The 27,754-nt window shown below is 35.0% G+C and overlaps 1 protein-coding gene across 1 annotated transcript in view; it reads right to left on the bottom strand.

Annotated features, from left to right (window-relative positions):
- Nucleotides 1–15,292: 15,292 nt before the first annotated feature.
- LOC148952892 (uncharacterized) overlaps nucleotides 15,293–27,754 on the bottom strand; it is a 185,800-nt gene continuing 173,338 nt past the window's right edge. Inside the window, exons 11-12 of the mRNA XM_089088150.1 lie at nucleotides 23,347–23,520; nucleotides 15,293–17,234 (exon numbers count right to left, since the gene is read on the bottom strand). Coding sequence (XP_088944276.1) covers nucleotides 15,391–17,234; nucleotides 23,347–23,520 — 2,018 coding nt within the window. The 3' untranslated portion in view covers nucleotides 15,293–15,390. The remainder of the gene's footprint in view (nucleotides 17,235–23,346; nucleotides 23,521–27,754) is intronic.

Genomic DNA, 27,754 nt, shown 5'->3' with positions numbered 1-27,754 from the left:
CGGGTGAAAACTTCTCGTCACTAAAATTAAAAGTAAGTAGTTTTACCTTTTCATTAATTTCCCTCAACGGGTGAAAACTTCTCGTCACTAACATTAAAGTAAATAGTTTTATCTTTTCATCAATTTTCATGTTCTCATCACTCGCGATCGAATTGTCCTGATTTTTTTAGTTTTACGAGATTTATTTTTTTGTCACAAATACGAGAGTTGATACGAAGATAAATTTTTCTAATACAATCAAGCGTCTTAACAAACAGCTTACAATTAAAATGGCTGGGATGCACAAACTGCAAATGGGCTACCAAATTTTCATTATAGTTATACCTCTTGCTACGGATCTCGCGACTGAAAGGGTTGGGATTTTGGTGTAAACAAACATGTTGGTCGAAATAAGCAGACACAGCAAATGGTGAAATCAGAGATCAATAAATCATGACAAAAATAATTGGAAATCAATAAATGTAGCAAAGTAAATTTAAAAATTGTGGAACAGTGGGTCAAACAATTCAACAACGGCCCAAATAAAATCAATCAACTAAAACTATGGAAATAATTATACTAACTTTGAATTATATATCAAATTGGAAAGTAAATAAAACCATATTTCTCGTATAACAATAAGAATGAGCCAATTAAAAATTCTAAGCAAACTATGCTGAATTCTAGGATGTTTACATAAGATATAATCATCAATTCCTTACACTTCATGATCTAGAACAACAGGAGGATATAGATCCCAAATACAACAAAAATAGACGTACTCTATTTATCTTCAAACAATACCCTATTCTGTAACTTCTCACTTAAGGTGTAATTATTGTTCATCCTTTTTTATCAGTTTCAGTTTATTTAATGTGAAAACGCTGAAAATTAAAGCCAAGAAAAAGCCAAGTATAGAGTCTTCAGAAACACTCACATTTGCAAAATCTGCAGTAAATTCTTTTCCTTCGGCATTTCACTTTCAAATAATATGAAAGGTCAGGATGAAAAAGAAATTCAGCAATGTCAGTTTTACCGTTCAAATTTAAGAACAATCTCTTCGGACAGTTGTATATTTCTATATGCAGCCTTTGTCAAGAGATCAAGAGTTGGTAATACCAATTCCCACTCCGGAAAGTCCTCTAATTACTACATTCACCACTATTCGACCCATTCAGTGAAATGGCTAATAGAAATCAGTTTGTATGTCCACATATTGATTGCAATGTTGCTACTTTTGAATCACGACAGCTGGGCCATGGAATAGACTATCATAGGGTTCGTATGTCAATGTCCGGGTACGGTCTCGGCAGTAAGTTTGCTAAGCTTTTTCGCTCGAAAATATATTACACCGGTTGCAGCTGATTTCGCTTCCTTTCCATTACATGATTGGGCCTCTGAGAAAGATATTCAAGAAATTGTTTCGCAAAATCACAGGTCGAATGCTCGATCCCTTGGAGAGCGATTGAAACAACTCGGAAAAGGTTTTAAAAGCAGGTGAAAGATCTCATCACTCATCAATCTCACGGCAGCCAGGAAGCATAAAGCATCAAAGAAAATAAAAAGATCCGAAAAGGATTACTCTTCCTAGATAAAATGGCATATTTACGCAATAAAGATTCTCACCCTTCAGTCACCTCATCTCTAAATCTTTTCAACGCAGAAAATGTAGAAGTCAGTTAAAACACGGATACTTTGAAAAATTTTGTCCGCAACAACCACTCTCTGAAAACGTCCATTTTCAAAATTATTCTATTGAAGACTACTTTATCGATTTGAATTCGACATTTATAGATTTAAATGTCATTGTTAAAAAATTGAACAATGAAAAACCAGGTGCCTCCGAGGGGTTATCCTACGAAAATTACGCACTACACAATTTATTTCGACAAATAAGTGTCTATATAAATAGTACATTGGTGAGCACGAGCAATAATCTTGAAAACAATATATGTTATGTACAACTCATGTTGATGACTCTATTATCTTATAAGCAGTTGAGGTGTATGACCATTGGATATAAATATAAAAAATTAGTTTGGAAACTAAATCATGAAATATTTAATATACCTCAATGGCTACCTCCTAATGTAAAGATTGATGTAAAACTACAAATCGTACCGGCCAATTACATTATGCGAAAAGTATTGGACGCTGCACCCGATGTAACAGTCTCTCTTACCTCGGCAATACTCCATGTACGAAAAAAACAAGTTATGAGTTCTGTGGCTTTGGCAATTGAAAAATTAAGAGCTTCTGGAAATAATATCAAATTGCTCGTGCCTCATACAATCACGAATCGGCGCCATATTGCTACAGGTAAACGTACCTATACTGATTCGTCAATTATCAATGGCAAAGTTCCGTCAAAAATGGAATTGGATAATGTAAAAAGTGCTATCGCTGTTGGATCATGGACAGATTCCCCGCATAAATTTGAACTGTTTGGACTTTCATCGCTTGTCGGTACAGCAAATGAGACCTCTCTCTACAATTTATCATGTGATAAATCTTGTATGACCTTTTATGAATTGACAATACAATCTTTATGAATTGACAATTGACAATACCCTAATTATTGTTAATAGCAGTCCATCGACTGTAATGACTAGGCAGCATTGGTTATGTATCTTTCAAACAAGAAGCAATTTAAAATTTTTGATACGCTTGGCCTACCGTATACATTCTACATACCTCATATTAAATCTTTTTGAGCAGAGCGGAAAATCCATTATTCAAAATCGGAAGCGGGTACATGATCTATCAAAGAAAAGCTGTGGTTTTCATGCGCTGCTATATTTCGCTTTTCGAAGTCATGGAAATACTTACATGGAATTCCTCAAAACTTATGGCGACAATCCTTGATTGAACGACTTTTTAGTTGAAAATTTTCTTTCCTACCTCTATAATATAAATTTCGATGCCCTAAAAGTGAAATACTTTAAAAATGTATGTAAATTGCTTATTAATAAAATTTGTCTACATATAAAACACTATGTCTTTTAGTTTTCTTCTCCTACGTATAGGTAGTCATCAGAAACGATAAGTGGTAACAGCTCGTCAGGATTCAACTTGTATTCGTCTTGACGTGCAAAGTCAGGGTCACATTTTCTACAATATAGTGTAACTTCATTTTTATTAAATCTCTTTGTAAAGTCAATAATACTACTCTGATTAATATTACAAAATTCACGTGTTTAAGTTTACTTATTTGAAGCAATGTCACATACAAAATTCTCATATGAAGAATCACATTCTGCAACAGCTAAATAAAATTTGTAGGCTTATAACCATACTGAGGTCTAAACATACACACATTAGTTTTAAAGCAACGTTTAATTTTGTTTTCTCTAGATGTTGACCACATCTCGAGAAAACGTACAAATAAAATAATAGTAGTTGACCAACATTAGACTAGGCTCCTCTTTTGGATTTTAAAAATATCATGGTTACTTTACTGATACTGTATCTCCCCCCATTGGTCTTAGATACAGCCCTAGGATATGTAAAAAAACTAAAAGAAAATGCAAAACAATGAAATTATTAATTTTTAAAATATTATCTAGCATTTTTCTATTAATCATATTATTATGTTTCCATTCATTGTTGTTTACATTTTACAATTATTTCAAATCATATTTTATTCAATATTTCTATTACTATTTTTTTTTTTGTAACGTTGTTCAAATACAAGAAACAAATCAAGAAACATGGAATAAACTTAGCATAATGCTGTTATACGCAATGTGCATAATTATACAGGACTGGAAGTGCCGATTAGACCAGGTGAGCCCCCCTAAAATTCAGTTTATGAGCGTCCATGTTCCTCATGTCTTATCGTCCAGAAGGTCTTGTAATTCTTGCGTCTAATTTAGTGAATAATATCAGAATTTTGAATAACTTGAAAACCTACTAGCTAAATGATTAATATCCTCGAGCATCCCATATCATCTAGTGGATAGGATATAATCAATTAATTTTTTTTCCACAAAATAAGTTTTTCAAAGAAAAGTAAAGAACTCCATTAAACCAAAAATCAGCAAAAAAATAAAATCAAATAATGTACCAAGCGTGAAACTACCAGAAATCAGCATCGATAAATAAATTAAACCTAAAATGAACAGAAATTACAATAAATAACCGAGTCAAACTCAAAATGAGCAGAAATTAACATGACTAGGGCTCAAGACCCCTATGTCTTCCCTGAACTAGAAAACTTGATACCATATAAATATGATTGTTTTTACTTTTATAACTTTAATAGGTTAAATAATATTAACATTCTAATTATTAAATATCAGTATATGTATAGTAAACTGACAATGCACATTCATTTGCATTTTTTTCAGCAAAGCGCAAATTATGTTCTGGCCTTGGGAAGGCATAGGGGTTTCCTAAGAGCTCTTGGCTTAATTTATCCCCTACCTAATGATAGCCCAAATTATATATATTCATGCATTTTCTGAAACATGATATACAAATAAAATAGTGCCATTGAATTACTTATTATCTGCTATGTCTGAAATGCGTGGAGAGTATATAGTTTGAGCTATTTGTTTAAGCATTAAGGGGGGGGGGTAAAGTAAATTCACCGGTAAAATTCTACTTTAGCTACTTATGACTATCTTGGAAAGGGGTTAGGTTAGGAAAATGAAACTTTCAGGGATGGGTCTACAGGCTAAAGTATATCCCGGGAAAGTATTTTCAAGTACCTACCTCCACTCCTTCTCCCTCTAGAGGGTCCTGACCTTTGATGACCTTTAAAAATCTGTGGGTTATAAAAGTGAAATCTTGCAAATAGATCTTCTGCTTAAAAGAAGCATAACAAAATTGTTTTCAGCTTCAAAGCTTTGCTCAATCACAATTTATAAGGTTTTAAAGATATGCAAATACATTTCCTAAACTTTGGAAATAAAACATTGATATGGCTGAAAATTCTGCTCAAAAAACTGAAATTGCATTTTCAGAGCTAAAGCCAAAGAAACTGATAACTGAAAATTAAGGTAAAATGTTGTTTTGTCAAAATTTCAATGGGTACACCTGTTATGTAGGTAAATTTCAGGGCCCTCTAGAAGGAGAAGGAGTGGAAGTAGGTACTTCAAAATACCATCCCGGGACATACTTTGGCCTGTAGACCCATCCCTGAAACTTTCATTTTCCTAGTCTAACCCCATTCCAAGATAGTCAAAAGTAGCTAAAGTAGAATTTTACCAATTCACCTACTCTTAGAAATTACATAAGAAGGTAGTTTAAACTTATTATTTTTGAGAACTTTTTAGCGTTTCCTCCAGGAGGGGTGAGCCACTACATTGGAACCAAGAAAACTTCTTTTTATTTTACAAAAATACGTTCTATTAAACATTTTGGGAAACATAAGACATGAGTTATCAATATTAATAAACTAAAATGAATACTTACTATCAGACTTTCCCCAAAGCACTGACTACACTGCCTTCTCTCTTGGAACTGTATGTCTCCTAGCCAAAATCCTCACTTCGTCGTTTCAACATCTTATCATTAAATCTACTTCGCCCGTCTAGGTAGAATATCACTCGCTTGAAGTTGATGGAGTTTTTTTGTCACATTTATCTCAAATCATAACATTCGAAAACAAAATAAGAGACAAATTGTGTCATGGAAGGCGGTTTAGTTGCCCTCCAACCTTTACGGCCACAAAAAAGGACACTAGAACGAAAAACGAATAAAAAAGCATCCGTGACCTGTCTTCTGGCAAAAACACACAATTCCACATTTTTGCAGATAGGAGGTCGAAACCTCCACAGTGATACACTGATAGGCTGAATCTGAAAGTCTGATTTACATTAAGATTCATTAACCTTCTGGGGCTTTTTCTCCCTTTTTCGGAAATCAGGCTCCCTGTTTTCAAATCCCTTAATCCATCAAAATCCCCTTTTCTTCTGAGGCTTGTAGCCTTTGGTGGGTAATATTAAACGTAATGAAATTTATATATTTGGAGTCTGAATAACGTGTCATATCATGAGTGTCATGACACTACCCCTTACTTTCATTAGGAAAAACTTGCTTTTAATATTTAATTTCTGACCGTTTTTTAAATCATGCCAGGAAATCCGCACTCCTGTGTAAAATTTTCCCTGGGCTGGAAATTTCCTTCCTCATAGAAAATTTTCCCTGTGGACCCCCTCCCCTCCGAAAGTGCTCATCCTAAAATTCTTAATTGTAGATTGTTATCAGGTACTTTATGACAGAAATTTGTTCGCTAAATGACCCTTCATTTAAATCCCATTTTTTAAACTTCTTAAACTTAAAAAGACAATTGGCATCAGCCTTTTTGTTATATTCCAGCATTTGATTTGAATTTATACTGAACAGATTACTTTCAATGGTCCCATAGTCAAATTTAATATCGTCGTGCCCAAAACCAAAGGGCGTATCTAACATTTTACAAATTTTACAGGAGAGCAAAAACAAGGTTTGTGAAGCAGTTTTTAAGAAGATATTTTTTTTCTAATGACGTAGTCGCAATGTATTTTTTGGTTCTTCACTACGAGAAATCGATTGGTGAATAGTAAAACTTTGAAAAGTTATTAGAACACTAGAAAAACCAGATATGCCCTTTGGTTCTGGTCATTCTACAACATTTCCTTTAGTTAAGACCAAGTGATTTTTGAATAAGTTTGTGTAATTTTGCTTCAAATATTAAAAAAGAGTACAATAAAGCTTCAATAAAATTATCAAAGGAGGGCACAAATTCGCATTACTCTCCGTTGTAACTTTCGTCGTCAATATCACTGTCTTGTAGGACATCCTTCACGGCTTTGCCATGGGGAAGGTTTCGGTAGAATGCATGGAAGTCTGCATGGATCAGCCGTTGTTCGCACAGTGAAAGCAAGTCTTTAAATTTTGCATCAACTTTTTCTCGTAAACTGGCATCAAGCTTAACATTGTCCCACTCTGTCCAACTGATCGTTTTACCTTGTCAACATCAATTGCCTTGTATTCCCCGCTGTAATCGTAGCTATAGAATATTTTAGCCGCATCGTCCACTGTGTAACGGAGAACTTTGATATCAAGCCACTTAACTTTTTCTCCCCAAGTGTTCACCTTAACGTTCTTTACGGCCTGGCCAGTCAGCTTCTTGAAGTCCTTGAAATAGGAATGATCGAGTGTTCTCACAGTATACGGATTGTTCCACCTCGCTAAAATGCGAATGTTTTTCCATTCAACTTGAGCATTTATAGAGGTATGCCTGGAAGCTTGCTCAATGGTACTTTGTATAATATCCCCCTCTTGTTCTGTGTGCTCCTTTTCCAAATAGACGTGAGTATTCGATCGGACATGATGTAAGGTGCGGATTGCCCATAAGCACATTCCAGAAAAAAATTGATTTTGATTCTGACCTCCGCAAGAGTCAGACACAAAGTAGAAGTCAGAATGATCTTTGTCATTCGAAACAGCATCAAACACTATCGATGCAACCTCGTTTGCTCCTCTTTGTCCATCTGTTTCACACCAGATATTACAAAATCCGGCGTGGCTATTCATATTGTATAGGGTTAAGTTATAGCAAGCAAGCTTTCACTTGTAGAATATAGGACCAACTGGCCTTTTCGGGGTTTCGAGAACGCGTTGAAGATCAAAATTAATGAACGTAGCCTTTTCAAAGCCCTCCTCTTCTTCTTTAATCTTCCGAACGATTTTGTTTTTCAAAGCTCGCGCTTTGGCCTTTCTTTCCTGGTGTTCTTCATACTGCTTCACATCTTTTTCTGATTTGTCTGCGAGCTGGTTATACCTAAGACAAAGTCCACACTGGTCTTTTTTAGGCCTGTGAAACCCAAGGTTGAACTTCTTGAACTGAAGACGGTAAGTTTCTAATGCAAAGGCTAATTTCTTCTCTTCCTTACATTTTTCCTTATACAGATCATACATTTTCCGCAATGAAAGATTCGCATCCAAATAGAGTTTTTTGTGCTCTTGCGACAATAGTGACTCTCGACCGCCGGAAAAGACTTGATGTGATCATGGACAAATCCAAGTTGTTCTGCTGTGACCCGTTTGGAATTTTTATTTTTTCTTCGTTGATCAGGTTTCACAGTTGATGTACTTGGTTCTTAAATTCAAAATCAAATTTATTTAATTCAAAAACAAGATATAGATCTCGTGGGCAAAGCCCAAATATGATGTCTCTTAGTCATAATTAGCAAAATAAAGTTGTCTGATAAAACTTCGTCAGGATAAAAATAAACTAAAGGATAAAACACTTGAGATTGAGAATAAAATTGTCTGATAAAACTTCGTCAGGATAAAAATAAACTAAACAATAAAAACGCTAGAGATCATTGTAATATTTGACAAAGCTTGGCACAAAGCTTTTACTGTAGCGCATGGTGTTACAGTGGACTGGGGTTAGTTTTGGAACTTTCTCAGCCACTTCCCTGGGGGGACGAGATCTTATAGGGACAAAAGGTGGGGGAAGGAATGATCGGTAGATGGGATGTTGAAGGAGGGTGGAGCCAAATCTTTGGCATAATTTTCCTCGGCGGGAAAAAAGGGATTCAAGTTTAAATTCCTTGAGGTAAAAGGAGTAAGGTAGAGGGGATCCGCCATAAATGATTTGCAGTGATCTCTTCTGAACTCGTTCTATTTTATCAATTTCATCCTGGGTAAGGGCAAAGTGCCAAACCGGACAAGCATATTCAACTAAGGGGCGGATGAAAGTGTGAAATATTAGTTTCAGCTTGTCCTTAGGAACTCGAAATTTTTTCAGTGTTTTTAGCATTTGGATTGCGCCGTTAGCTTTTTTTACAATTGCCTTTGTATTCTCCCGCCATGAGAGGTCAGAAGAAGTCACCACACCAAGTAAAGTTATTTTATAACTTATTAGCTCGGAAGCGATAGGAGGTTTGAAAGACGGTTGAGTATTCTGAAGAAAAGAAAATGTTGTGACCGAGCATTTGTCTTTATTCACGACCATGTTTAGTTCATCCGCCTCTGAGGTAACTTGGTCGATGAAACCAGCAGCATTGGTCTTTGAATCCTTAGATACGATTTCCGTCAAGGACAAGTCGTCAACGTATTTCCATCTGTCCCCCAGCTCAGAAGCAATTTCATTTATCATGAGGAGGAAGACCAGCGGCCCGATCACAGTTCCTTGTGAAATTCCACAAAAAACTGGCAGAGAAGTGGAAAATTGGTCTTTAAACTTCACAGTTTGCTCTCTATTTGTTTAGAAGCTCTTGATGATTTTGATAATAAAGCTGGGTATATTTTTGTCCACCATTTTTTCCAAAAGGAGTTTGTGATCAACAAGGTCAAATACTTTTCTGAATTCAATTTCAATTAAATTTATCCATTTTCCAAGTTCATCCAGGTGTTTTAAAATAAAATCAATTAAATTATCGAGGTATTGAACTTTCAAACTCTTAGGGATGTTACCAAATTGCTTTCGATCAGTTACTTTCAAAAGATATTTTTTCAGCCATGCGGCAACAAAGCTTTCGTATATTCTGCTAAAAACTGACGTAACTGTGATCGGCCGGACACCAGAGAAATCATTAGCTGCTCCTTTCTTTGGAATGGGAGTAATAAACCCTTTCTTCCATTTCTTTGGAAAATATCCTGTTTTTGTTATATTATTGAAAATTATCTGAAGGGGAAATGATAATTCTTTAGCAAATGCTTTAATGAGAGCAACTGGAATGTCAAAAGGGCCAATGGAAATTCTGTCTGATAAAGAGAATTTACGGATTATAAATGCCGATGAAATATCCGCAATTGAATTATCATCTGAAGGAGTAGTTAAACTTACTGGAGGATCCTCGGGTAGACTAAAAGGGGGGAGTAAGACTGCACAATTTAAGCAAAATGGGCATTTAAATCATTCACGGTTTTCTCTATAGGCTCATCCTTCATGAAGTCAACTGGTTGAGAACTTTTGCCAGCCAGACTTTTTACTTTACTGAAAAACTGCGACGGTTTGGAGTCCAAAAGATTGTCAACTTCATTTTTATAGTAATTTGCTTGTGCCTTTTTGATTTTCCATTTTATTTGGTTTGCCAACTGTTTTGCTTGGTTCACTTAACCTTTTCGTATTAGGTGCAATTTATGTTTCATCAGTTGCTTTATTTTTGAATTTACGTATGGTTTATCACTAGAACAGAATTTAGTCTTACGTTCGGGAAAGCACTCAAGAAATTTTGAATTTAACTTATTATGGAATTCTTCTACTTGGGAATCGAAGTCTTTAGCTGAAGAGACCGCGACCCAGTTTTCTCCCGTTATCCAGTCACCGAATTGCAGCAGACCATGGTCAGTGATCGGCCTTGAAGAAACTTCAGTTACTGAATACTTAATTTTTAATTTTTCCAAGGGGTTCCACTGTAACATATAATGATAACTTCCACCAAGTGGTGCTAGTTTACTTGGATTCTGGTAATATTCCGAAAGATTTGTCAGGATTACATCCAAAGAAGTATCCCCCTTAGTTGTTGTGAAATTGACTACGGTTATAAGGTTAAGTGACCTGGCCAACGATTTTCTTTCGAGTTTGTTAGTATCTCCAAGCATTACCACTCCAAAATATGAGTGAATTTTCTGAACGTATTTTGTTTATTTCAGAAGTCTTTCCCAAAAAGCTTTTTGTGCTGTAGCTGGCTGACCAGGTCAAAAACAAAAACCGCATACTTCTACGGCAGACAGTGGCATAGGGAGCTACGTATATTTGGTTTTATCCCAATAATTTCATCATTGTCTCAAATAAAAGGTATATCTATAAGCTTGGGTTTAAAATATTTGTGCACGAGTGTCATAATTCCTCCTCCTTTTTTCCCAAGAGGATGGTCATCAGGCCGAAGTTTAATAAAAGAAGAAAACTTAAGAACCGTCAATAAATCGAGATCGTGCCGGTGGATCTCGGAAACACAGATAACGGAAGAGCCAAGCATTTGAGCCGTAGTCTGAAGTTCAGTAACTTTCGGCGTTGCTGTAAAGGAAAGAAGGAAATACGTAACGTTTGTCGTGAAACTCCCGGGAAAAAGGTTTATTTGGGAATTTCTTGCCCCCTATCGCGACTGGGGCAGCAACAAGATTATTTAAACTGAAGTCACCAACAATTTTTTCCTTCTGCAGGGAAAGGGGTAAAGGGGAGGGGGAATAGATCTTCTTGTTAGATCTTCTTGAAGAATCTGACACAGTATGTGGCTTTTTAGAAGCTTGTTTACACAACCCAGCGATGAACTGTCTTTGCTGATCGTGGTTGCCTGCCTCTTTTCCGAGATTCCAAAACGATGCAAACATACCGTTCAACATCTCGTCTGTAAAGCCTTTCTTACATTTTTCGTGATTACAGGGATTTTCAGACCTCGCTTTCGCCTTCACAAACTTTCCATAGCAGGATATACGTATTCTTTGCCTGAAACCCGTTGAGCCTTTCTGTGTGCTCTTTTGGATGTCGAACCCGTGGCCAAGAGACTTTCATTGGAGGAAATGATACCTATAAGATTTACCTCTGCAGGATCATTCTCTTCAGAATTAGCTGAAATTGTCGCATGGGGCTCAGTACTAATATTCACAACCAGCACGGGTGTCAACTCACTGGGACTTTCAGAGTCAATAGACGGCAGAAACGAAGGGTCGCCATCACCTTCACTGTTGGACATATCTTCTGGCTCGTCAAATTCATCCAGATACTGCAATGCTTCTTCTATCTTGAGAATTTTCTTCAGTTGCATTTTTCTGAAAGGCAGCTTTGAATGATATAGAAAACCACTAAGAACTGCTAATCATGAACTGACATCGATTTAATAATTTCACGGCTTAAATATGAGCCCACGTTACTCAAAATCGCTGTTATTTTAATCCCGTGGTGATCGGATTAAAATAACCGTAAAATTTCCAATTCCGATGTCAATAAAACATGTGACTTTGACCTAAAAAAAACTTAATTGCGGCATTCACATTAAAATGATTCTTGCATATTCATAAAGCTCAGACAATTTGTAATAAGATAGACACAAACAAATATTTCCTCCGACAATTTTAAATTTACCCCGAGGTTGACGTTTTCATGGAATTGCCCATAGCGAAAGATTAATAAAAGTAAAAATAAGTCAGGCTCCAGGCTCATGCAGCCCAATTTGGGATCTTTCATAAAATGAAGGTTGTGTATCCACGGTCAACAATAATCAACATAACCAGTCTGTTTTAACACTAGGCAATATCATAAGTAAGGTAAAACCGGCCTCTCCCCCAACATTATAACGTACAAAGTACTGGAATCATAAGAATGGTAGGCCTAACTTACGACTGTGGTGGTGGAACAACTTGAAGCTCCGAAAATTGATGAAAATTTCACTAATTAGTGTTTTGAGTTTTCCTTGTTTTTCGCAGCGTATCTGTAACTTAAATTCTTTCTTCAAAAAGTGACCACAACCAAAGGGCGTATGTTCAGATACGCCCTTTGGTTCTGGTCAGTGTTTTCAGATACGCCCAGGTGCCTATGCTGTAAATCAAAAGTGTGTTAATATACGTCCCTGCAAATGCACCCACTGGATAGTGCCCCACTAGATGACTCTTTGGAGCACATTAACTCGTTTTCGTAAAAAGTGTCAGATACGCCCTTTGGTTTTGGGCACGACGATATGATATTCAAGAAATTTCAATCTACTGTTGAAGTCCAAAACAATTTTGATTAATATAACCTATTTGCATCGAAAATTATAATTTTTCTACTGAAAAGTACATAAATATTAATAATTTCAATAATTTGTTGGAATTCAATAAGAAAATCACAATTCCAACAGAAAAATTCGATTTTTTTTTTTGACTGCTTTGAATTCGAGCAAAACATTTTGTTGAAAATTTAATTTTTTTCACAGTGTATTATTAAGAGGGTTTTGACAAATGCTAAAGCTGCTCTGCTGTTTTTAAATTTCTGAAACCTGCTGAGAAATGCATCCCTCATATTTAAAATTATTGTTTTAAAATGGTACTTATCAATAAAAGAATTATTTTCCGAGAAGGCTCGAAAAGTGAAACAATGTTTTCCCTCCAAAATCCTGAGCAAAAACGAATCGATTGTTGTCACTTCTTCTAATATAAAAACAATCAAGTTTCCTTACTCATGTAGTTTATGATTAAGTTTCAGTTTCATTTATCTTTATTTAAAAACAAAATACATTACTTACATAACATTCCTGCCAGAAAAGCATAAAAAAATGCTTGGCTAGGGCTGGACATTAACTAATATTGGTTAAAAACAAACAGAAACAACAAATTAAATGAGCGTATCAAGAATAAGAAAAAAGAGGGGGAAAAAGTAAACCAGTAAATAAATCAACCTATGGCTTCAACTTTAAAAGTAAAAAAAGAAGAAGAGAGACGAAGCAATAGGGAACGAGAAAAAAAGGAAAATAAAAATGGGGAGAAAAAAAAAGAAACCTGGAGGTGGATAGCACTAAAACACTTTTTCTGTAATGAACCTTCGCTGCTCGCTTAAAGGAAATAAGATTCTGTGAATTCCGTTGTCTAAGGGGAGTGAGTTCCAAATATTCGTGGCAAAAACTCCAATCAATAAAGAAGCCCTTTTCGTAGAGGGTGGTTGTTGGACTATGTCACAAGAATGACGAATGTCGCAAGTGTTTAAATCTTGATTTAGTGTAAACAGATTTTGAAGTAAAGATTAACGGAGTTTATTGTAATACTTGAAACAAAACTTTTCAATCTAGAAATTTCGAGTCTTGAATATATCAAATATCTTGGTAAATTCAAATGAAGACTGATATCATCTGTGTCTTGAACAAGTAATAGAATTTGAGAAATGAGGAAATGAAGTTACTTGCCCATATGGAGCACCCGTAAAAGAAATGGAGATGAAAAATAGAATGATAAATCATTTTCAGGATTTTTTTTAGGAAAACGAAATTTAAGACGGCGGATGACTCCAAGGGACCTTGAAAGTTTATTGCGTACTAATTTTGAATATTCTTTCCACGAAAGATTCTCATCAACTCCAAATCCAAGATATCTTCTGGTTTTTACTCTATTTATAATATTAACAACCACTTTTAATTTTAGATCAGTTTTAATTGACGATGTTCTAGAAAATAATACATAATTTGTCTTACTGTAATTCAGTGTTAAATTGTTCGAATCAGCCCACGAGACAAATTCAGTGAGAGCTGTTTCCATTTTTGTAAACAAAGAAAGTAGATATTCAGATGCAAGTCTGGCGGAAAATTAGCCAATCTGGAAACACTGGACATACCTGTTCATACTACAACTGCTTGTCTTTGATGCAAATTTGTTCTCCCACTAGTTTAGAAAAATCCTGCACACGCATACTTGTGGTACCTTTGAATCACATCCAAGTATGCAGAAAACATTCAAACAATTTCAGCCGGTAGCTTCAACATGGTTTGTGTTTACATTTACGAAAACTAATAAAATTAAACTCGACGTTCTTGACCTATTTTTACAACAGGATAAATAATTACCTATCTGTCTTTTCATTTAAGCCGAAAATCATACATGTTCTAGATATATAAAAGAATATTAATTTATCAAAGTAACGTGTATTTTTTTAACCAAGTTTTTTTTTATAAAAATATCATTGCACCTTCCGTGGATAGTTGTGTCAGAGCCGCACTAAACGAGTTAGAGCCATGCGGCTTTAGAGGCACACTTTACCGACCTCTGGGCTAGGGTTATATAAGAAGCTTGTGTTACTTTTGAAACGTTCAAAAATATGTAGATATGGCTGGAGAGCAAAAAAGAAAAAAAGTCTAAAGGCATGCTTGCTTTTATGGAGAAGAGCTACAAAATTTTTAGTTGAAATAAAAGTATAACACATTGTATTTCTCCTTCTTTTTTTACCATGAGCAATTTCTACTTAGGAAGCTCATGAGAAGGATTAAATTGCTCTTGAATGTCAAAAACTGAAAAATATACCTTCAGTTTTCCGGAATTTTGGTGGAAAAGTCTGAGTTTCTGTTCACATGAATAACTACCCTCATTTTTGAGCATTTTTCCAACCAAAATTCCGAAGTAAACATTTTTTTAACTAATTTTGAATTATATATCAATATGGAAAGTAAAAAAAACATATTTCTCGTATAACTAGAAGAATGAGCCAATTAAAAATTCTAAGCAGACTATGCTGAATTCTAGGATTTGTACATAACACATAATCAGCCAATTCCTTACATTTCATGATCTAGAACAACAGGAGGATATAGATCCCAAATACACAAAAAATAGACATACACTATTTATCTTCAAACAATATCCTATTCTGTAACTTGTCACTTAAGGTGTAATCATTTATTCATCCTTTTTACCAGTTTCAGTTTATTTGATGTGAAAACAGGTTATCACTTTTTGGCCAAATAAAAACAACAAAAGAAGTCTTTTTTCATGAAGACTTATGATCGATTCCTACTTAGAAGGCTTGTGGGAAGAGTTAAAATGGTCTTGAATTTTCTCAACTGATTCAAACTCCTCGTTACAAATATTACATATAAAAAGATTCTCAGTATTCGTATTTCCGCTTACATCGATGGATTTGTCTTGATTTTTCAACTTTTTATGAGATTTGTCATTTTTTACGCAGGCGCGAGAATTTACGTGTACATCAATTTTCCTAATGGTCTCGTAAGTCTTACTACACAGCTTACATTTAAATGGATTGAAACTGGAATGCACACGCTGCACATGGGCTATCATGTTTTTCTTATAGTTGAAACTCTTGCTGCAGAACTCGCAGCTGAAAGGGTGAGGATTAGAATGTAAAGCCACATGTTGATCACGATAATCAGAAACAGCGAAACTTTCGTTGCATATGTTACAGCTGTACTTCTTCTCTCGGAATTTCTTTTCTTCTCGATTCCTCGTATGGACTTGTTCGACATGTTTGTTAAGACCATTTCTTCCAAAAAAACGCATGTCACACTGCTTGCATTCATGAGGTCTATTACCAGTATGAGTATTTATATGATCATTAATCGAATATTTATACTTAAATGTTTTGGTGCAAAGTTCACAGCTATAGGGTCTTTTGTCACTGTGACATTTCATATGGGATTTTAAACCCGGCCTTTGTGCAAAGGTATTGTTGCATATCTTGCATTCATATGGTTTTTCTCCTGTATGAGTCCTCATATGATCAGTTAACCTGGGCTTTGTGTAAAACTTTCTTTGACAAATACCACACTCGTGTGTTTTTCCCTCAGTGTGCTTTTTCATATGTCTTGAGTAAACCTGCTTTGTTCCAAATTTTGAGTGGCAGATGTCACACTTAAACAATTTTTCTGGTGTCTGTCCAATCTCTTCTGTAGCATGCTTTTTCAAATGCTGATTCAAAAGAAAAATACTATAGAAATTATTTCCGCATTTGTCACACATGACATTTTTATCGCCAGTATGTCTTCGTATATGCATTTTAAGGTCAATGTCTCTAAAAAAATCTAAGCCACATATATGACACAAGTATTTTCTACTCCGACCATGCCTTGCCAGGTGGCGTGAGAGGGATGCACGGTTGACGTAAGTCTTTTTACAAATGCCACACTCATTAAAATTACTTTCTCTAACGATGTTATTAGTTACTGGTTCTGAATTACTTGTAGGTTCAGTATCTTTATGTTCTGGGTTTAATTTCAAGTGCCATGAAAGACCTGTGCAGTATTTGTAAGTTTTCTCACATGTAGCACATTTATTTAAATTATCGTAGGTCAAACCTCTATGATTTGTAGACACTGGATCACTTGCAGATTTACCATTGAGTGCCGTCGCACGCAAAACCTGACTGTGCCGTCGTATATGATTTAAAAATGATTTACGAATGGTATATGTCCTTTCGCAGATAGTGCACTCATAAGAATTACCTATTATCCCACTTTGAGTTTCGAAACGACGATCAAGATTACGAGTTTTCTTGAATTTTGAACTGTAAAACTGACATTGCTGAATTTCTATTTCATCATGTCCTTTCATGTGATTTGAAAGTAAAATGCGAAGGGCAAAGGATTCACTACAAATTTTGCAAATGTGAGTGTTTTCTGAAGACTCTATTCTCGGCTTTTTTTTTAACCAAAGTGACATTTCTTTCCACTGTGAACCAAAGGATTCAAAAGCAACTTCTTCAGGCTGTGATGGTTCTTTACCACTGGCGTGATTTTTTGCCTTTACATTTTCAATGCCGCTTTCTGGAGGCATTTTTCCGGGATCAGATTCGTCAGAGGACGTCACTTCATAAGTTTCTTCACTGCATGTATCCATTTCTAAAAAAAGAAGAAACTAAAGACATAAACATTATGAGAAATAATATGGGTGCTCTAAGTCAACTTAACTGAAAATAGTCGTCTACCTAAAGTCGGTACCAAAAAACATTCAGCTTCAGGAATGGAAGTTTGACGATTAATCTAATAAACACATGATAAAATGCAAATAATGAAATACTAGTTCTTTTGCTCAAAAATTTGTTTTTAGTCATTTCGCTCAATTCCATTTCTAATCTCAGGGCAAGATTTTTCATGTTCTGTTTTCAAAGAAACATTGTTTGCTCTTAATATGTCGTCAAGTAAGATCTAAGAATAATTTACGAACCTCAAGCTTCGTGGAGTTATCTGTTCTTGGATCAGAATTGGCCGAGGTTCGATGATGAATTTGATTTTACTTCTCATCTTCTAAAAATTGGAGAGGGACAAATAATCTCTGGAAAGATCATAGTCCAATAAGCTTTCAGTCAATTCTGTTTTACTAACTCGATTCAAAACTGACAGGAACATTTGTGGTTATTTGTGTAGGAAGGCAAAGTCCCTCATTAGCAAAACTAATTCTCTGCAGGCAGCAATGATCTTAACATTACTTTGGAGGTCAAAAATTCTGTACCTATACAGAATTATCATCATTATTCTGTGCCTATGAGGATGGCCCTTTACAGCAACGCTGTGAAGGGCAAACTTGATGTCCAAGAGATATTCACTTGAGTGTCTTTTGACACATTGTGTCTTATGATTTAGTTCAGCACTCTCCTCAATATTCCTCATATATAGTATTGTTTACTCAGCTGAAAATTTATTGAAAGTTCCAAATTAATACCCTTCGATTATTCTGAGATATTATAGATACGTCTTTTTGACCACCCGTGCATCCAAACCGGATTTAAATAGTGTCTTAGGATTGACTTCAACATCCACTAAAATTCCTTAAAAGTTTAAATTTATTAAGCTTTGTCATTCAGTTCGGGTGCACAGTTTCTTTTGGTTTAAGTCCACTATCCCCCTCATCATTACATGGAAGTTTCAACTTGGTGCCTTAAGCTGTCCCCGATATTTTGCAAATACGTCCTAGTGACCTCCTGAATGCACATAATGTCTTTTGATTTAGTTCAACAGCCCACACAACATTCCCTGAAAGTTTTCAATTAAGACCATTCGATTAACTAAAATTATTGAGAGTCTCAGCGTCAGCTGACTGTCTCAAAGATTAAGGGTCCATTAGCAAATTCTCACAGCACCAGAGGAAACTCCCGAAGATGCCAAATTACCCAAATGGTATTTCCCTAAAATTTGGTAAAAAATAGTAGAGGCTCTGAATTTGTCAAGAGTTAAAAGGCTAACGATAGGCAAGTTAAAATTAAAGAAAAGAATAATGTTTTATTAATTGTTAAGCAAAGGACTGTCTTTTGATGATGAATTTGAAAAAATGATGAATGGACCATTCTGTGGAGTTGAGTTTTTTTTGATGGGCTTTTCTGGGCTGAAAAATCTCTTCTTAGCTAAGTTACCCTAGCAGTGGCATAATGTTTTTAGGCATGAATATATAATGAGTCAGAGGTTACAGGCTTGAATTGTCTGTGCAGGATTGCAACTCTTATTGATAAAAGAGAATTACCAGGTACGGGAGACCATGTTGTGACAAAGATAGGCCAAGGATTGCACAAAGCCTCTATTCATCTGAAGGTCCCTTGGGCTTATTGCCGTCCTGTTCTAAGCCTGCTTAAGTCCTTCGTGTAGACTTGAGAAAATACGTTATTCCCTATCCTGCACTGGTTCTGGGACCTTTACTTTTCCTGAGGTAAAAATAGCTTCAATAATTTAAAAAATATGAAGATTGTAACTTTCAATACTACGATATAAAAAATCAAATTTCATATTAAAATTTTGACTGACGAACATAAACGATTCAAACAGGAATAATTAGGAGTTTCACCAAACTGATGGAAATAGTAATAACTCAGATCAATTTTACTTACAGCTATAGGAACAGATAGACAGCGTCACCAGGTAATAGTATGATATTTTTACTAGAGAATTTTAATACCCAGGTCGTTAGACATAGGAATAAATTGTATCCTAACCTAAGTAAATTTGGTATAGGAAAAGAAAACAATACTAGATTGAGACTGCTGCAATTTTTTAGGCACAAGAATCTAGTTATAACCAATACAGTGTTTGGTCTTAAAATAGCTCATAAGTTAATATGGCATTCACAAGGTGGTATGACAGCTAACCTTATTGATTAAGTTATTGTAAACTGGAGGCTGGCAGGATCAATACAAGATACTAGGGTATATATAAGTCCAGCTATTGATGTTAAAAGTAAAGATCGCCATCAAGTACTGTCTAAGGTTAATTCAAAGCTGAAATTTAGGAAGGGTGACTATCTTCCGGGAGGTTAAGACGTTGGTAGACTTTAGGATAAAAATTTAAGAGAGACTTCGAGGATTAGTTGGATACTGAACAGAAGAGTTTAAATGTTACAATGTAGAAGACGGATGGAATAATTTTAGGAAAATAGTTGTTGAAGTCACTAATGGTGTCTACGGGAAGAAAATTAGAAACACAACCAGAAATATTTGTGAAAATGCTTTAAATTTGGTAGAGGTGGAGGGGCATGTACAAGAATTTGTTGAGTGGTATATGATGTGACAATGAGAGAAATGTGAAGGAAGTGGAGAATGCATTAAAATGTGAATTAGAGGTGCGAAGTGGACGCTATGGATAAAATTACCAAAGATCTGGAAATTGAAGCCTGACGATATAATAGTAAAACATGACTGGTAAAGAAACACAACATAATTGGTATGTTAATAAACTGAGAGGGAATGGTCAATCTGGACTTGTCTCAGTTAAAGATAGGAGCGTCGCCACAATTAGTGAGAAGAAAAGAGGTAAAGAGAGATGGACAAAGGATTTTGAGAATGTGCTAAGCTATAATAACTACAGGAAAAAACATTGAAAAGACTGAAACGTTTGTGACACTTTGGATATGAAGAAAAATTTGTTTTATGAGAAAGAGTTAGTGAAAGTACTGAAAGGGTTAAAAAATAATGAAGCACCAGGAGCTGATAATGTGGTAAATGAGCATTTTGAATATAGTGGTTGAGGTTAGAAATAGGATTATGAATACTATTTCTGAAAAAGGGGAAATTTTAGCGATGTTAGGATAACTCTAATCAAAGCCATCCATAAGAAAGGTTATAACGTTGAGTGTGGAAGTTATAGAGCCATTAGCCAGGTTTCTATGGGAACCTAATTGCTTAGGATGATGATACTTTTTAAACTTATAGGTGCTATAGATAAAGTTTTAAGGGAAGAAAAGTGTAGTTATAGGAAGGCTAGAAGATGCATCGACCAAATTTTAACTCTTATATTAATAACTGAGAAGTGTCTGAGTCATCAAACACCTTGAGTCCTCGGATTTATAAATTATGAGCAGGCGTTTGATTCAGCTGACAGAAAATTTTTAAGCAAAGGTCCTATCCGCGTATGGTATAAAAGATAAATACATTAATGTGATTAGTGCCTGAATAACATTGTGCCAGTCAAGCTGAAATGAAGGAATAAGTGAAGGTGGAATAGGTGATGTTGTGTAGTGAGAACATTGATCAAGTGGACAGCTTCTTTTACCTAGGTAGTGTCATTGATAAAGACAGTGGGTGCAGTGAAGGTGTTTTAGTTGTATAGCAAAGGCTCAGGTTACAACCTTAAGATGCTAACAGCCTTAAGATGATAACAGTGATGATTAACAACCTTAAGATGATTACAACCTTAAGATGATAACAGTGGCCAAGTATAGTTCTGAGGCGTGGGCACTCCGAAAAACGGAGGATTTGCTAGATTTGTAGTTGACCTCAGATTGATCCTGCATTCTAGGGGTATAATGCGATAAAGGATGGATTGCTAGGACACGTTCTACGGATGAAGAATGGCATTTTTCTTGCCAGTCAACCAAACAGGGCCAAACGAAAAACAGGTCTTTCCCGAATAGGGTGGGAGGAAGTCGTAAGAAAATTTGACGGAGGAGTAGCGTGTGAACAGCTATGTAGACCGTAGGTAGGTTGGTACTACATTGGTAGTGGTACTGTATACCTAAAGCATAAACAGATCGTCCCCTGTGTAATAGAGCGTACTGTCCATGTGTATTAAAATGTACTGTCATTCACGATGTACAATTCACATTATAAGATATACAATTATAATATGTAAGATTCATAATATTAAATTGTCAGGTGGGTCTTGAAGGGACAAAACACAACTCATCGAAAACGCAAGGCAATTTTAATGGAACGAAGGAAAAATGGACGCAAATAAGAAGAAATAAACCTGTCCACGTAAGAAGGTACACTTGCAAAAAGAACAGTCGTGATGTTAACTAATTGTAAAGACACTGTTTAAATGCTTTCCTTGTATTTTCTGTACTGTAAACGTATACATCGTGAAACTAACAGTGCACTTTTTTCATCGTGGAAAAACTTGAATAACTTAATATAACAACCGATGCTAATAATACATGCGGGACTATGCTACACTACCATCAATTCATCAAGGAGGGATTTGCTCATGAAAATAATATCTCTGTCAAAATACCAGTATAATGATCTGCACCAATGTGTCTTTTTTTGTGTTTATAGCGCTTATTGTTTTGTTGAGCATCCCTCTCCATATTCCCTGAAAATTTCCACTAAATATCCTTAGCCATTCCTAGAATGTTGCAGATAGGCCTTTTAGACTCCCAGGATGTGCATAATGCCTTTAGATTTAACTCAAACTGCCCCTCAACGTTTCTTGAAATTTTCAACGGGATACCCATAACCATTCTTGAGACATAGCAGATAGACCCTTTTGACATCTTTGATGTACAACATGTTTTTGATTTGTCCTACATCACGGTCAACGTTCCCTGTTTCAAAATGATACACTCGGGTGTTCCTAAAATTCTACAGATTTAATTTTTTGAAAATCTTGATACCTACAGGTTTTCTAATTTAGTATAACATCCACTTTAATATGCTGATAGGCCCTTTAGACAACTTGGATGCACAGTATGTATTTTCATATAATTAAAACTCTTCCTCAATATTCTCAAGTTCGAACAAAATACTATAAGCAGTTCCTGAGATATTGCAAATATTCTTTTTGATAAACTGGATGCACATATTGTCTTTGAATTAAGTTGAATATTCACGAAAAAGAGCGCTGGAAGTTACAACGCAAAGCCCGCAGATCTTTTGAGATACTGCATCTACACCTTCTTGACACCTATGATAAACATCCCCCGTAACTTGCCCTGAAAGTTTCAACTTTATGCTTTTAGCCATTTCTGATATTTTTTCAGATGCGCCCTTTCAACAATTTGGATGCAAATTGTTTCTTCTGATTTTGCTTATTATTTCCTTAAACGTTCCTTGAAACATTAATATTAATACTTTTACCCCTTTCGGATACCCAGGATCAAACATGCCCCCTTCTTAGTAAAACAACCATATTTGTAAAATAATGGGCAACTTGTGCACTTTAAAACCTTTCCCCACGGCCTGAAAGGACCGTTTCATCCCTTGACTAATAGCTATTTGACCTTTAAATAACTGTGAACCAAATTCTTATTTCGAAATTTGGATCTATTGTCTTTGGTATTGACGGTGACGGGAATGTAGAAAGGATATAGGAAGGGAGAAGTACCCTTCAATAACTTAAAAAAAAAAATAAAGCATATAATTTTCAATCAAATAAGGCATCTCTTTCCGTACAAACTGAACTGAAAAAAATATAGTACCTTGAAGAATAATAGAACTGCGTGTGGGTCTTTTGGCCATTGAGTAAAAGAAAAACAAATTCGACCGGAACACTCATAAAAGACACTTGATTGCCAACCGCCCCCCCCCCACATTTTTTTAAAGAGAGGGGTAGGGTCCAAAAACTGAGGTCTCTAAACCAATACAGTCAATTTTTCGGTAACTGCTCACACAATTATGCTCCTTGGAAACAGTCTAAAAGATGGGGAAGGGAAATTTCACCTCTTTATTAACCAAGACATTCTTATTTAAACAACATTCACCTTTGTGTGAACCCCTATGAAAATAAAGATATTTTTAATTAAATGACATACCTTCATCACTGATATCATCTATATTAGAATCGGAAGATTCAACGTAAATAGTATTTTCCTTCCTTTTTCTAAGATTTGGTTTTTCTTGAACATCTGGTGTTGATTCAACCACTGATAGATACTCTTTTTTTACTTTCTCTTCACTCTTTTTTGGTGGAGAATCAACATTGAAATCTGGAAATCAACATTAATCATTCTTATTAATAGTTAAGTAGCCTTCCTTAAAACACAGTCTGTAAATTGACTTTGCACAGTATGTTAATAGTGTCATTCTTGTCTTTCCTTAGAGATCGGAATTGTTACTTTTTTCAAAATTGACTTTTTCTCTATTGTTCGACAGATATCCTTGTTCTATCTGTCAATAAGAAAAACCAAAGTTTAATAATAACATGGGGTTATTCTGAACTTTGACGTCACACATTTATTTCGGAAATGGAAAATTAAAATGACAGGAAATCAGCTAGAAAAATTTGTACCACTACAAATTTGTTCCGAACTATTCTCTACTAAAACTATCTTTTCTATTCTTTTATCAGATTCATGTTACATACAGATAACTACAGTTTCAAGCTTCCATCTTCTAGTTCTACAAAATAATGCCTTAACTCTTGACTCTGATCGTTCAATCTATAATTTTATGGCTGAAAGTTGAACAGTGTTCAATTCAAGGAAATTCTGAACACCGTATGTAATTGGCACTGCATTCTTGAGTAAATTCGATTTGCCACCAACTGTGACAATAAATTAGCCCAAGCATAAAATTTTTTACAATTAATTTTGTATAAAAATCAGCTATAGATAATGAAAATAAAAAACAAGATATAAATGGTGGTTTAAGAGTTAAGGTAGACAATGTTCTTTCTTACATTTACAAAGTAAAGTAGTAATAAAAGAAACATCAACAAGCAGTCGCAGTCCCAGCTACAAGTAGTCACAGTCACAAGTAGGTGACTTTTGGTAGTAGCAGTAGTGGCACTGAAAGTTTCAACTTAGTACCATCAGTCGTTCCTGAGATATTGCTGATATGACTTTTCAACAACCTGAAAGCACATAGTGTTTGATTTAATTCCACATCCACCTCAGCATTCCCCGAAAATTTCAACTTAATACCAGTCATTCCAGGTGCGCCCTTTTGACAATCTGGATATACATAGTGTTTTCAATGCGTGTTTGTGTCCTTTTTTTTCTTTTTGCTATCTTTAGTGATTACTCCGTCTATTGTACTTTTTTTTGACGGTCAATAAATGAATAATTATAATAATAATAATAATTATAATAATAATAATAATAATACTGGTGCAACTGCTACTTCTATTGCTAATGCTACTACTACTAATACTTCTACTACTCTTTTTGTGACTAATACCCCTAAAGCTAAAGGTATGAAGATTAAAATTTAAAGAAATACGGAGGGGGAAGTTCAACTAAACAAGAACAGTGTTTGAATGCAGGTTGTCAAAAAGGTTGTGTCAGCAATGTCTAAGGACCAGCTTGGGTATGAAGTTGAAATTTACAGGGCTTGTTATGGGGGGTTTTGAACTAAGGAAAAGGCAATATTTGTATGCTACTACTACTACTACTACTACTATTGCTAAAGCTACAAGCGTTAATGTGAAAATTTCAGGGAGTATTGAGAGGATGCTGAACTAAATGTACATGCACATTGTCAAAATGACGTATCAGCAATATCACAGGAGCTGTTTAGGGCATAAAGTGGTATCTTTCATCGTGGGTTGAGAAGGGAGTCAAGACACTAAGAGCATGTAGATTGTCAAAAGAGTTTACAAGCAGTATTTCAGGAACAGCTTAAATCCTTAACTTGAAACTTTCAGGGTGTGCTGAAGCGCATATATAACTAAGAGGCACTTTTGTGTACTACTGCTCCTCCGATCACTGGTACGAGGAAGGCTAATGTTATTAAGGTGAACCTTTCAGGGAATGTTTAGGGAAAGTTTCAACTAAGACACTATTCCCATAGAGGTTGTCAAAGAGACAAATAAGCAATTTCTTAGGAAAGACTTAAAGTATTAAGTTGAAACTTTCAGGGCATGTTGAAAGGGATGTTAAAAATAACCAAAAGGCACTATGTGTATATTACTGCTGCTACTACTAACACTGGTACTACAACTGTTACTGCTACTACTACAACTGCTACTGATACTATTGCCACGATTGCTACTACTACTACTGCCACCACTGAAGATAAAAATATTATGATGAAACTTTCATGGGATTTTGAAATAAATCAAAGTACAATATGTCGATACAAGTTATTCAAAAGACATAACAGATATCTATTAGAAACAATTTTGAGGAATAAGAACAAATTTTCAGTGTATGTTAAGAGGGATTTTGAACCAACGAAAGGTACTACAGTTGCTACTGCTTCTGCATACTACATACTACATATGCTTACTACAGCTACTATTGCTTCTAATACCACTAATAATACTACTATTACGGCTAAGGGTATTAAAGAGAAATTTTCAAGAAATGCTGAGGAGGATGCTGAATTAAATTGAAACACACAATTTGTATACAGGCTAACAAAAGGGCGAATCAGCAATAACTCAAAAACGGAGTATCAGGTTTCAACTTTCAGGGCAGGTTCCGGCGAAAGTTGAACTAATAATAATTCCCTTTGTACAGGCTACTACTACGCTATTACTAACGCTAATGGTGTTAACGCGTAATTTTCCGGGAATTTTGTACAAAAAAAAAAATAAAAATAAAAAATAAAAATGTGTGTATGCAGGTTACAAAAGGGAGCATCAGCAAAATCTCAGAAACGAGACGCTTCATTTTCTAGATATTTTCTCCATTTTGCTGTTAATTTTAAATTCTTGTTAGGATAGAAGACACAGCAAAAATTCAATACTTGATAAGTTTTACTATACTCAGAAAAGGATGTTTTTTCTTAAGAATCAAATTTAAAGATTTACTTGCTGTAGAAACATCATTGTCTCTCCCCCTAAAAATGTATTTCTGTAAAAAAGAAGAAAAATTGCACGCACATACACTACTTTTTTTTACTCATGGAAACTAAAAAAAAAAAAAAAAACTCCAGACTCCATCCAAAAAGAAATTTGAAAATAAAGAAAAAAAACTGTCAGCTTAGGAACCGACAGTTTCACGTGTCTATACGCAGGGGGAGACAGAATTGGAAAAATTTATTGGCTTGGGGTTTTTAAACATCAGGAAGCATATTCTTTTTTTATGAACAAAGAAGGAGAACAATTATGGTGTATGTCCCCTCTCCTCACATGCGAAAGGTGGATTGCCTTACTTAGGAAATAAACCAACTACTACTTATAATTCAGCAAGGTATCGGACGCTTGAACAGGAATCAAATAAAAAATAACTCGTTTGATTATGTAGGCTGAAAGAACTGAAGATTCTGTAGAATATAAAAGAACTTGTATATACTATAAAAAGTATCTTAAAATCTTGAAAGGGAGCACTGGTCAAAAAACCCTTGTCGTGCGAATATTCTTGGTTGAATAATAGCTTCAAAATCCCTTCATTGAAGGCGTCAGCAAGAAAGAAAAGATATGATGTTGGTTAACTCAAACAATTGTATATTAAAAATCACTTTTCTATATTTCCAAATACAATACAGACATTAAAAATTTCAAAAAAAAATAAGTGCCAAGGACAACAAAAATGGAACCTGATTTGCAAAAGTGGTTCAATAGAAACTTACACAACCATAGATATCCTAGAAAATTGGCAAAATTAGGAAAACCCAAGAACTCAATTTTTAATAAAACATTTTTTAGTACTAAGCAAGCAAAAATTTTGACAATAAGGAATGTGTAAAGAATCAAGAGAAAATGAGCGAACAATATTATACTATCATGCAACTCTAGAAAGCACGACTATCTTGATCACTGTACCTAAAGAGAAACACCACAATTATTTGGCAGTAAACTGGGTAAGAAAGGTGACTAACTAAAAAAAGTGAATAACTAAAATTACAACTTTGAACTATCCTCTGGTTAACCAAACCTAAATTATTAATAGGAACAGTCAGAATGTTTCACCCCGTAGTTTTTGTGCTGCTTTTTTTTACTAGCTGTATAATTGTCAAAAGAACTAGATACTTGAAAAGAAAAACAATATGCTTCACGGTTCTCGCTAAAATATGTCGTTTGGTAATTGGGGTGGATACCTTTGGGATTTAAAATTGGGGAAGCAGTTTCCTGTTCTTAGTAGCTAAGGAATTATAAAGGAACTAACATTAGGCATAAAACTAATCTTGGTACAATAGGAAAATCCATAAAAATACCTAGAAGAGATTAATGTGTATTTACGCACTTTACAAAGTTTCAGGTCTGACAAGTTTTGGAATTTGTGAGAAATGTAAAAGTGAATTTCTAATATTTTGTTATCATGTAGCAATTGAAAA

The sequence above is a fragment of the Artemia sp. Qi Xiang Cuo genome, chromosome 4 (genome assembly GCF_049724085.1).
Source record: "Artemia sp. Qi Xiang Cuo chromosome 4, ASM4972408v1, whole genome shotgun sequence".
Lineage (NCBI taxonomy): Eukaryota > Metazoa > Arthropoda > Branchiopoda > Anostraca > Artemiidae > Artemia > Artemia sp. Qi Xiang Cuo.
This window is presented reverse-complemented; position numbering and strand designations above follow the sequence as displayed.